The sequence below is a fragment of the Diabrotica virgifera genome, chromosome 7, assembly GCF_917563875.1.
Source record: "Diabrotica virgifera virgifera chromosome 7, PGI_DIABVI_V3a".
Classification (NCBI taxonomy): domain Eukaryota; kingdom Metazoa; phylum Arthropoda; class Insecta; order Coleoptera; family Chrysomelidae; genus Diabrotica; species Diabrotica virgifera.
In genome coordinates this window covers 231,200,781-231,213,280 of record NC_065449.1, presented here as the reverse complement: position 1 = coordinate 231,213,280, position 12,500 = coordinate 231,200,781, and the positions used below count along the sequence as shown (strand labels likewise).

Here is a 12,500-nt window from a genome sequence, read left to right as displayed (position 1 = left end):
CCCTTTCGTTTGTGACTCTTTCTACCCAACTGATATTATCTCAATGCTTCCCATATCTCAAATGAGACCCATATCTCAAATGCTTCTAGGTTTTTTAAAAGCCATTCTGTCAGGGTCCATGCTTCAACCCCGTAAAGTAGTAGGGGGTATTCTAGAACCTGCCTCATTATAAATATAGCGTCGGTGCATGATCTTCTCGACCTAAAACCCTGTTGGTCTTCTGCTAATGTTATAATTATTTTGTTCAGTTTGTTTGTTATCACTTTGGTCGTTAATTTTAGTGTTTTGTTTAATAAATTAATTCCTCTGTAATTCTACAGGTCTGATTTTTCTCAGTTTTGACGAGAGGTATTAGGATGCTTAATCTTCATTCTTGTGGTATTGTGTTTTGTTTTATTATTTTCTGGATTAGTTTTAATAGTTGTTTGCTCAGATTTTGTCCTCCATACTTTAGGAGTTCATTCGATATTCTGTCTTCTCCTGGTGATATTCTATTATATATACCTACTATATATAGGTACTCTACACCTACTTCTATAATTGTTAATTTGTGTCCTCTAATTGTTAGGTACATTTTTATATGGTATAAATCCAGAGTTTTATCTCATATTGTTAGGTTCATTATCCATTTTTAAATAAAAGACATCAAATTATATCAAAGTAAATCATATATTTTAAAAATAAATTAATATTTAAAGTAACATTAACAACTACTGTAAACGTACACAATAAATCTATGTAATTTTAATACAGTGTTTCTGTTAATAATTATAAAACGTCATTTTTAACTTTACATGTAACTATCAGTTAGTTTTTCATATGCATATCACAGATTACAATAACCAAGTTACATTCATAAACATGAGTGATATATTAAAGCGTTTTCTTTATTAAAGTTATACATTTGAGTAAAATGGCAAGTTGTACATTCCTAAAATCATCAACAATTATCATACAACCATTAAAGTTCACAGTTTTGCTCACAATAGCCAAGTTCATAGCACATCAACAAAAATTTTTCTTTTCCAAATGGTATTTTTACCTTTACCTTTGACATTTCTATTTTCACTTTGAAAATTGTTCTCAGAATACAAAAATTGTAGAAAAAACTATAACATTTTGAAAATAACCATTTAAACCTTTGTTTTAGTGTTTTAATCGATTCAGTTAATGTTAAAAAACTGCTTATGGATAATTTTTTACTTCTAAGTTACAATTAGTATTGGCTATGAATACCCGCCCCTGGTTGTACCAAACTTCCAACATATCTAGTCGATATCACAATTTTACCAACATTACAAAAAAATAATTACTAAATTTACTATGTACCTAGTTAGTTGGAGATAGTTGTCCTAAACCAACCTACTCTCATAATTATGATAAAGATCTCGTCATTTGGGAACGCACTAATTTGCATATTATTGCACTTATATAGAAGTCAAAATTTGAAGTTTCTTCTTTAGCCACTCCTTAGCATTAAACAATTTCAATACTTCAATGTTATAACCAATCACCAATTTTTAAGACGGTTCTTGGACCATTTTTAGATGCGCCATAATATGCAAATTAGTGCCTACCTAAATGACGGGATCTCTATCATGATATTACAACAATCATTAAAACACTGGATGTTAAACATAAGCTGTCAAAGTTTCTAGTAACTCTAGTAATGCGACAACCTCAAAGAGCTGTGGGATGGTTGTAGCTGTCAATTAAGTGAGCTGAACACAAACAAGTGGAAGCTAAGGATGGCATAACTCAAGGTGTCATTGAATGACACCTAGAGTTCATTAGTTTTCTTCTGGCATGAACATCCGTTTCCTAGCTTCTCTTGGGACAAGAACAGGCTAGGAACAAACAGATGAAGAGGAACAACACAGCCTTAACCATCTGGAAACCATGGAACCCGATACCGCTGCAAGACATACTTGTAAAGATAAAAATGAACTGTAAATTGTGAGGAAAGTGGAGATGAAGGTCAGTAAGATCAGATTGCCACCGTTACTGTGGCCTTCCTTTTGGTGTTGTGCCCTGCATTTTACAATTTAGGGGTTTTCCGGCAATATATGGTCTTCATTCTCACTACATGACCAGCCCATCTAAAGTTTCTGTTTTCTTTACACCCTATGGCATGGTATTTGAGCAAAAATAATCACAAAAAAATAAATGTTTCCAGATGTATAGTATCTTTCTTTGATATTATCTTTTACATTTATGTCTACTTAATAAAAAAGTAACAAAAACATAAATAGTAGCCCTAGCAATAATAATTTTGAAATTATAATTTTATAATACTTAATTACGTTTCTATTCGTTAGAGATCAACATTTTTTTCTTTAAATACATATTTAATAGACTTTATAGAATTGTTCATAAACAATATAGATATATCCTGAAAACGTTTTTATAATCAATCCCTAGTTTACTACATTGTTAAAAATGATAATTTTATAATACTTTTCAGATACATCGTACAACATTAAGAGCGCATTAATTCTTTGTTAAAGGTAACTATTCTGGTTTCTTCAGGAAATGTCGATTGATCATTGTGTATATCAAACCTAGTGTTAAAGATCCTACTGCCGCTCCTTGTGCTCCAACTCGAAGGTGCATTAGGTATACACTTGTGCTCATTTTTCCTTTGTTTTTATAGGCGTATATTCCATATCCTACTGCTGCAGCACAAATACCAATAGCTGAAACAAAAATATGTTTTGTATTTTTTTTTCTTCTAGTGATACCTACTTCTATAATTTAACATTGACGTTTATGTCCAGAGGAACAACCATAACCAGTATGCCGACTATATGAAAAAGAATTAAAAGACTTCTAGACCACGGCGCATCTGTAAAAATATTAGTACATTTGGAGGTTGAGAGGTGACTAAAATTTTTTTGCAGAAATTGCTTGAAAATAACTCAAATATTAATATTTGAGTTATCCTCCCTCTCAAAAAGGTCCGGAACATTGTTTAAATAATCAAAATGTCAAAAAATGAAGGAAAAATTCGATTTTTTTCTTGGTTTTTTGATTATAACTTTAAAAGTATTCATTTCCGAGAAAAGTTGTACGGACTTAAAAGTTGCCTAATTAAATTTCCTACAATATAGAATTAGTTAAAAATTTAAAAAATAGTCACCCTTGTTGCAAAATAGCAATAACTGCTAAAAAAACCATACAAAAACAAGTATTCGCATTTTACGTTTTTCAGCCATTTATGCTACGCTTAGGACCTTCATATTTCACCCAGAAAAACTGTATGCTAAATTAAAACAATACTGTAAATTTCATTAAGATCGGTTCAATAGATTTTGCAACCCAGCTTTTGCAAAAAAAAATTCATTTTTTCAAAATGTTACAGGACTGAAAATAAAGTAGATAGCAAGTTGAAATTTTTTTGCGTATATAAGTGTACTGTACCTTTCATTTTCAATTTTCAAAATTAAAATCGATTAACTACCACGGCGTCAGGAATTTTTTTAAATAAACATTAATTATTGGTGCTACGCGCAGGACAGAGGATAGTTTGCTCTGATTGGGCATTCCAATGACCTTTGATAATGATTGATACATTTTAATTTTTATTACATTTCGGTATAAATAAATAAATTTGTTTATTGCAAAATAACAACAAATACTCTATCCTTTGAAATAACACTTTTTTTGGCAAAAGCTTAGTTTGTTCATATATTTTAACTTAGAGAATAAAAGTTTATTATTTTTAAACATATGCAATTGTTTAAACAATATTTCACATACAATAATAAAATTAGTTTGATTTTTGTGGAATTAAAATATTAAAATACAACAAAATATAGAGTAAGAAAATAATATATTATATAAAGATTAGAAGAAATTTTGGTGGAAATCAACTTGTGTGAATCGAACACCGCTGTCCTGCGCGTAGCACCAAAATTAATGTTTATTTAAAAAAAATCCTGATGCCGTGGTTGTTAATCGATTTTAATTTTGCAAATTGCAAATGAAAAGTACGGTACACTTCCATATGCAAAAAAAAATTCAACTTGCTATCTGCTTTATTTTTAGTCCTGTAACATTTTGAAAAAACGAATTTTTTTGCGAGAGCTGGATTGCAAAATTTATTTTGCAAAATCTATTGAACCCATCTTAATGAAATTTACAGTATTGCTTTACTGTATCATAAAGTGTTTCTGTGTGAGATATGAAGGTCCTAAGTGTAGCATAAATGGTTGAAAAACGTAAAATGCGAATACTTGTTTTTGTATGTTTTTTTTTTCGCAATTATTGCTATTTTGCAACAAGGGTGACTATTTTTTAAATTTTTTAACCAATTCTATATTGTACGAAATTTAATTATGCAACTTTTATGTCAGTACAACTTTTCTCTGAAGTGAATACTTTTAAAGTTATAATCAAAATATGAAGAAAAAAATCGAATTTTTCCTTCATTTTTTGACATTTTGATTATTTAAACAATGTTCCGGACCTTTTTGAGTGGGAGGATAACTCAATTATCATTATATGAGTTAATTTGAAGCAATTTCTGCAAAAAAATATGAATCACCTCTCAACGTCCATCTCAAAACAGATCCGCCCTGATTCATAAGTAACGAATATAATTTGTATTAATCATAGGAGCAAAATGGGTTCAGAGCGAGCAAATCCACAATAGACCATTTTTAGCATAACTTAACCCCCTAGTGCCCTAGTTCGCCTCAAGGCGGACCTTAATAAAAGTTTCCAGACTTACTATTTAAGTATTTTATAGCTGCAATGCCCAAACCAGCCCCTGGACTAGATCGAATGAGCACCAGCTGTTAAAAATTTGGTCGATCATACAAATTTTTACGCTGTAATTTTCAGTTTAATTTAAAATTTGGTAATAGACCAGTAAGGATCTGTGAAAAAACGTCTATTTTTGGATGTGAGAGGTGGCATTCGGATTTTTGCAGATAAAGTTAGGTGACATCTTCAGTAATAATAATTGACTTATGCTCCTTCTCAAATATGCCCGGAACATTTATAAAAATATTACAATATTTAAAAATTTCGAAAAACGTCGATTTTTTCTGCTTTCTTTGCTCATAACTTTAAAACGATTCGTTTTGGAACAAAGTCGTACAGAAATAAAATAAAGATAATTGAATTTTGTATGATATACGACTGGTCAAAAATGTCTTAACGTATTACCTTTTATGAAATATAGCAATAAATATAAAATAAGGGGGCAAACTACGCCTGTTGTTATTCAATGTTTTTAACCACTTTGGTGGCACTTAGAAGCTTAGTAATTCACTTAGGAAATTCTTTGTAGCATACTTAAACTGTGTACCAAATTTCATTAAAATCGACCTAATAGATTTTGCATAATAAATTTGCAATCTAAATGTTTTTTAAAAAGTTCAAATTTTTTAAAATCGTTCTGAACAAAAAGTAGACCATTTAGAAGTTGGCTAATTTTTTTACATATAAAGAGGTGCTCTACCTATCTAATACACTTTACAGAATCAAAATCGGATTATTTAAGGGGCCTCAGCAATGTTTTAAACTTATAAACAATTTTTTGGCTTATAAACAAATAGCTTTGTTTAATAATAAAAAAATTAATTTTTAGCAATGCAAATAATTAAAACCGGTATAATTTGACTTAAACTTTCAAATGCTGTCAGCAGAATTGCTATTTTATTTTTTAATCAAAAGTTATTCGCTTTCAAAAATTGCAATTTTTCGATTTTTTGAAAGTTCCACTGCGTTTATCTCGAAAACTATGCATCCTACGAAAAAAACTTGTAAAAAGATTTTTTGCTTAGAATTACCCAAGAAATACAAAAAAAAATATTTTGCGAAAAATCGATGTTATGTAATTCCTCAAGTTCTTTGTTTATAACAATTTTATCGACATCCGAATCAACTGTTACACAAAAAAATCGTGTTATACGGTCAAAAAATACATAAAAATCTTGGGTAAGTCCATCTAAATAAAGGAACCCGTAGCACCCCCTCCTGGCCACAGCACTAATTTGTTTATAAGCCAAAAAATTGTTTATAACTTTAAAACATTGCTAAGGCTGTTTAAATAATCCGATTTCAATTCTGTAAAGTGCATTAGATAGGTGGAGTGCTTCTTTATATGTAAAAAAATTGACAAATCTTTGTATGTTCTAGATTTTGTTGTGCAAGATTTTAAAAAAATTTAATTTAAAAAAAAGTTTAGATTGCAAAATTATTATTCAAAATCTAGTAAGTCAATTTTAATGAAATTTAAACATAACATTTTTACATAAGTGTAACCTAAGTGATGGAAAATCATTGAATAAGGACAGGCTTGTTTTGCCCCCTTATTTTATATTTATTGCTATTTTGCAGCAAGGGTGATAAATTAAGACATTTTTAACCAATCGCATCTGATAGAAAATTGAATTATCTTTGTTTTATTCCTATACGACTTTGTTCCAAAATGAATCGTTTTAAAGTTATAAGCAAAAAAAGCAAAAAAAAAAACGAAATTTTTTGAAATTTTTAAATATTTTATTTTTTTAATAATGTTCCGGGCATATTTGAGAAGGAGCATAAATCAATTATTATTAAAGAAGTTATCACCTAACTTTATCCGAAAAAAATCTGAATGCCACCTCTCACATCCACCTAATAACAAATCCTTACTGGTCTAAATGGTACTAAAAAAATTCGAGCACTAGAGGGTTAAGTAATAAAAAAAGGCTTTCTAGAGCACAATAATTAAATTTACTAACAAAAACATTACTCTCATTGATGCCCTGAAAGAACTGTACAAAAACTTTATTTTTAAAATTAAATTTGGAAATAAAATCTCGGCAGGGTTCCTGATCACATTGATGAAGCCTGCAACAGTGGGAAAAGAAATGTATGAGAATGGGACTGCTGATTGGTGATACAATACTAGACATATAGGAAGGGGAGAAGGGAAAAATCAGACATTAACCAGGAAAAAATTTAAAGTTGCAAGGAATACATATACTTTAACTAGACAGGACAAAATGAAGAAAATATAATATACATTATAGTAAAAGGAAGACAAGTAGTGACAAATCTACAGTACAATACAAAACCAGTATAAACATTTGGGGCAGAAGTATGGTAATCAACCAAAAATAATTAAGAGCAAACTAATAAGTATTGATATGGACTTTTGGAGAAGAGCTGCAAGAAGATTTCATTTAGAACACATAAGAAGTGACCATATTAGGAGACAAGACACATCTACACTTTATAGATTGGATATTTCAGGTCAGACTGCAGATAATATAATACAATTTTTATGATATATATTAAGCAAATATGGCTATTTATATCATTGGTTTTAATCATCTCTTTAATTACACTACTTATCAGTTACAATAATCAGTACTAGACATGATAATGTTTCCAAGAATCACTCTTTACACTCAAATGCAAACATTACTTTAAATTTTATCTTCTTTATATTGGTAAAAATGATTATCACTCTTTGTTTATTATCTTGATCATTTGAATGCATCTTTGTCTAGCATTTCTTTTAAACAAATAAGCTATCATTTTTTTCTCTTTTGTTTTTAAATCTAAGTAACAATTCTTATTCCTTTTATCCTTTTTATTTCTTATCTAAATGGGAAAATATTATTGTCTATGCATGTGAGAGCATATAGACAATGTAACAAAGAATATCACGAGGGCAGGCAGTACACTGGTATCTATAGAATTTTATCTTAAATGAGGAGAGTATATTTAAAATGTCTGTACAAGGTGTCTTCGGCTCGGTCATAGATGAGAAGATAGTTTCTTTCTTTTTCACAAGGAATACGAGAAGGTTGAACAATGTGACAGGAAGAGAACCTAAATGATCACTGGGACATATTGTTTTGGAGCAGTCAAGAGTTAGAAAATAGAGTAGAAAGAATATTGGCCACTAGGAGGGAAGATAAGGAGAGAGGGTATGAAAAATTGAAATAGATATAGCGGAAATTGAACTAATTGGATGAGGAGTTCATTATTAATGCCTGTAAAAGTTGATTGTTACTGGATATGATAAAGTGTTCCAGAGACAAAGTGGCAAGTAGCCAAAAGCCATGCGCGATATGGAGACAATGGAGTATATACTAAATGAGAGAAATACCAATCAGAAAGATACTGAAGAAGACAATTAAACTTAAAAATAATGCATACACGAGAAGGTAGAGCAAATATGTTTGGGTAATGCCTACCTGGTGATTCAGAATCAATGGATGGTATCCTCTGATAGACCAGGAACCAGATGGGTAATCACTTAAGGTAAGAAAAGTGATATGAGGCTTGTTCCAACCGGAGTCAGAAACAAGTTGTAGACGTCAGGATTCTGCGCAATAACATAAAATTCTGCGGTTTTCAACTTGTTTCTGACTCTGGTTGGACAAACCTATTATTATGTAGATATATGTACATATTTATATGGCGATTTATTTATCGGAAGTATGGAAGGGAAAAGGCTTGTTAAAGGCACTAACTCTATTAAACCCAATGGCAAAGATGTTAAAAGACTTTTTAAAAAACTTAGTTATCAAGTATACATTCATTATATGAAAGGTTTTTATGGCAGTACATACTAAACAAAATAACAAAGTAGGAGACAAGGATCTGGGCTAAATAATGTATCTAAGACATGATGGTCATGTATTAAAACATCTCAATGTACAATATTGTGAAGACCTCTGTTAATACAGTGCTTTTGATGTTTTTTTTAGATTAACTTAGATTAAAAATTTAAATTACCTTAGATTAAAAGAGCTTCAAAATGGGATTGCATAATAATATAAATAAAAATTAAATTAAATTCAGTCTATGAGAACTGAATATGGAGGTGCAGATGTAACTTTGAACTGAAAAATATCTACAAGCATAAGTTTCGTGGAAAAGATGTTACCACTATAATCAAGAAAATACATCTACGGTCCCAGGACATGTAGCCCAGGCCCAGGAATCTAACTTGATCAAAAATATTCCAACAGTGCAAACAGTGAGAATGAGAAGACAGGGTACACCAAAGCTGAGGTAGATAGATGGGATAGACCACAGTTGAGGTGGATAGCCAACTGGACAATTCAAGCAAGTGACAGAGCTGAATGGCACAGAAACCTTGAGAAGGCCCTCTAAGGGTTGTAGTACCATGATGATGAAAAGTGCTTAAAAAACACCAACCACACCAAATCCAAATTGAATCATAACATAAATACTACAAACATTTAGTCAAAAGAACCAGGGAAAAGTACATATCCCAATATTAACATTTTATAGTAATAAATGTATTAATTAACACTCAAATCAACTATAATTAGTATGATATACATATGATAACAGTATATACATATGATAACAGTAGGGTGAGATTCAGTTTGTATACTACTGTACATATACAGTGATGAGCGTGCCAATAACCGGCACAACTTAATATGTTTTCCATCTTTTGTGCTATTTTGCCAGTTATTAGCGCGCTCATCATTGTATGTTGTAACAGCAGTCTACAACACTGGTCTTTTGGTCTTTCATAAAACCCCTAAATTGATGCTATGAGATGCAAAGTGGCCTAACTCACAATTTTACCACAATGCTTTTACTACATTAAAGTTATCCCTCATTTAAGTATTTTCAGATGCAGAGTGGCTCAAGCAATGGTTGCTTTACAGTGCTTTATAGGGCTAGCAACCAGTGCTCGAGCCACTCTGCATCTGAAAATAATTAAATAAGGGATAACTTAATGTAATAAAAGCATCTTGGTAAAATTGTGGGTTAGGCCACTTTGCATCTCATAGGGTCAAATATGACTTACAAAATGAAAATCTAGGTCATTTACTTAAATTAGATAGCAGACTGTTGTGTCTGTCATTAATTAAATTAGATAACAGATCATTGTAATTAAACTTGAACCATTTGAACTGTCTGTGTAGCTTGACCTTCAACATGGGTGTAAGTACATATTATAAATAACTCACTACAAGCTCCCTAAGGATAAATACGCCCATTATGCACTTTATTTTAACTACTATTGATCTGCAGATGATAATTTAAAGCTACGAATCAAAAATATACTCACCAATTGGAAAGACAGGTGTTTCTTTAGATTTCCTGAGAAGTTTGTCTGACTGACTTTCTTCTTCATAGTAAATTCTAGGAGGTTCGTTCATTGTGGCTAAAATAAAATTTATGCGTATATATCTATATTTAACACTCAATTTTAAAATCTTAGATAGTATATAGATGGTGCAATAAAGAAAAAAATTACTGGTAATGATTACTTACTAACTGACATGGTGGCGAATTATTGGATAGTGTAGAAAACGTGCAAAACAAAGGAATTAACAAAAAATGGTATAAAATTATGACAGCTACTTAAACTACTTCTAACTTCCTAACAAACCTGAATTTTAATAAAACGCGTTATCTAGAATTAACTTTTTAAACCTTAACTTTGTCGACTGGAACTTTCCTTATGATCGGTTTGCCAAAAAGAGGGAGAGGGGGAAGTGGAATCCCATGACTGTTGCACAGACATCATGTATTACGTAATCAAGGTCGTGACAGACACATGCTCGGCTTTTGTCTAAAGATGGGAATAATCACCAGTTCCGTGATGATGTTCCGAGATCGTTTTTTACGAGCTACGCAGTTACTGGAGTAATAAAATAGTTATTTTGAAACCGATATTCATTAGGCTGACTATGGACTATGACTGTCTAAAAGAGGAGATTTAGAAGCTATAAATAATAGGTTTGTTCTACAGGGGCGGCCCGTCGGGGTAGGCAAGGTAGGCGCCGCCTACCCTCTTCAAATGTAGTACAATAATATAAATTATTAATATAAATTACTTATTTCAAAATTGTAATTTATAAATTTTGACACAATACCTACAATGAAATAGCAAAAATTATCCAAATTATTTTTAAAAATATCCAAAAAATTTTCTCCGTAGTTATAATTATTATTGTACGCTCCTTGTAGTATCAGTAGTGTACTGTATAAGATTCTATATTCTTCCTTGGTCAGGCACTTGAAAACGTAGCCTGAAATAGAACGACGCCAACACCGAATTGACGTGCGATCTCTCTCTGTTTACGCGAGCAGGCCTGCTGCAGGTCTGCTGGTAGCGACCGTATTCTACGATTTTGAAAGGGCTGATAGGCACAGAGCCTTATAGCCGGACCTACAAAATTTTATCAGTTGCTTCTCTTGTGTCTTGTGAAACTGTTTTAAATAATTGTTTTTTGATTTTGGCTGTTATTAGTAGGTTAAGTATTGAATAAAACTATGTAGGACAATTTAAATTTGTTTATGAAAACTGAATAATAAACAGGTAAATTTGAGATCGTTCTATTGAAGGGCATTTTAATTTTATATTAATTTAGTAATAATTCACTAACGGCAAATAAATCTGTGAATAGTTATTTGTCAGTCGTCCATTATATTTTTATTGTGTTTCAATACAATTTGGATAATTTAAAGTTAAACTGACGAATTGTGTTATTAGATTATATAGATAATTAAAAATTTAAAGCGAGGTTAATTGTTAACTTATCAATTTATTCGAAGAGTAAATTATTATTTGATACATAAATAAAATAAGTAATATTTGACGTTGTTGAAACGTAGGTGTATTAGTTTTATTGGTGGAAAAACTTTAGTAATCGAATATGAATATTTTAAACGATGTAATATGCAGTTTGATCGAGACGCCTTTTTCAAGGCGCCAAAATCAAGAAAGATCAGAAATTATTTCAATGGGCCGGCCTTTACCAAATTTAACAATTTTATCCACAGATAAGACAAAAGACAATCGACCATTTGCGAGATCGTTTAAAACAATATGGTATGAAAATCATAAGGCTAAGCGGAAGTTATTTTAAAAATTCACTTTTCTGTTGGCCTCTCTGTTTGTCTGTTGCTCTCAAATTTAAAGCAAAATGCTTGGGTGAGTCTGGGATATTCAGATTTGAAAAATTTATCAGCTAGTGTAGAAAAACATGAATCTTCAAAAGAACATTTAAACAATTGCTTAGGTTTAAAATGGTTAGAAAAAAATAAACAAACTATTGACAGTGCTTTAGCTGGACAAATTTCTCTATCTAATAAGATATATAATGAAGAAGTTGAAAAAGATTGAAGAAGTTGAAGAAATTGATGTTACAATTCTGTTAGTAAAACAAGAACTTGCATTTCGCGGTCGTGATGAGAGCCATAATTCTTCAAACATGGGTAATTTTAAAGAAATTTTTAATTTAGTAGTTAAACGCGATCAGGAAATCCAGGATCATGTTAAAAAATAGAAGGGGTGTTCACGGGTTTGTCAAAAACAATACAAAATGATTTAATAGATTGCCTTGCCGATTACGTAAAAAATGAAATTTCAACAGAAATTAATGAAAGTCGATTTTTTTCTATACTAGCGGACGATACTACTGATATAACCGAAAAATCACAGTGTACTTTAACAATCCGTTTTGTTAACAAAGTTGGTCAGGTAACAGAAAGATTTT

General features: G+C 30.9%; 1 protein-coding gene across 2 annotated transcripts; it reads right to left on the bottom strand.

The window, feature by feature from the left end:
- Window positions 1-650: 650 nt before the first annotated feature.
- Window positions 651-10,544, bottom strand: LOC114327253 (HIG1 domain family member 1A, mitochondrial). Of its 2 annotated transcripts, none has more exons than XM_028275795.2 (3): window positions 10,388-10,544; window positions 10,064-10,159; window positions 651-2,696 (listed from the first exon to the last, which is right to left on the bottom strand). In XM_028275795.2, the coding sequence occupies exons 2-3, from the start codon at window positions 10,152-10,154 to the stop codon at window positions 2,512-2,514; spliced, it is 276 nt and encodes a 91-aa protein (XP_028131596.1). In that variant the 5' UTR covers window positions 10,155-10,159; window positions 10,388-10,544; the 3' UTR covers window positions 651-2,511. The 2 variants fall into 2 exon arrangements, with proteins under 2 accessions (XP_028131596.1, XP_028131595.1); XM_028275794.2 differs by having other exon boundaries at window positions 10,270-10,508.
- Between the last annotated feature and the right edge of the window lie 1,956 nt (window positions 10,545-12,500).

Coding starts and splice junctions, on each gene's coding strand:
- LOC114327253 (XM_028275794.2), bottom strand. Junction 2,697..10,063: donor AACACCTGTCTTTCCAATTG/GTGAGTATATTT, acceptor TTTTTGTTTCAG/CTATTGGTATTTGTGCTGCA.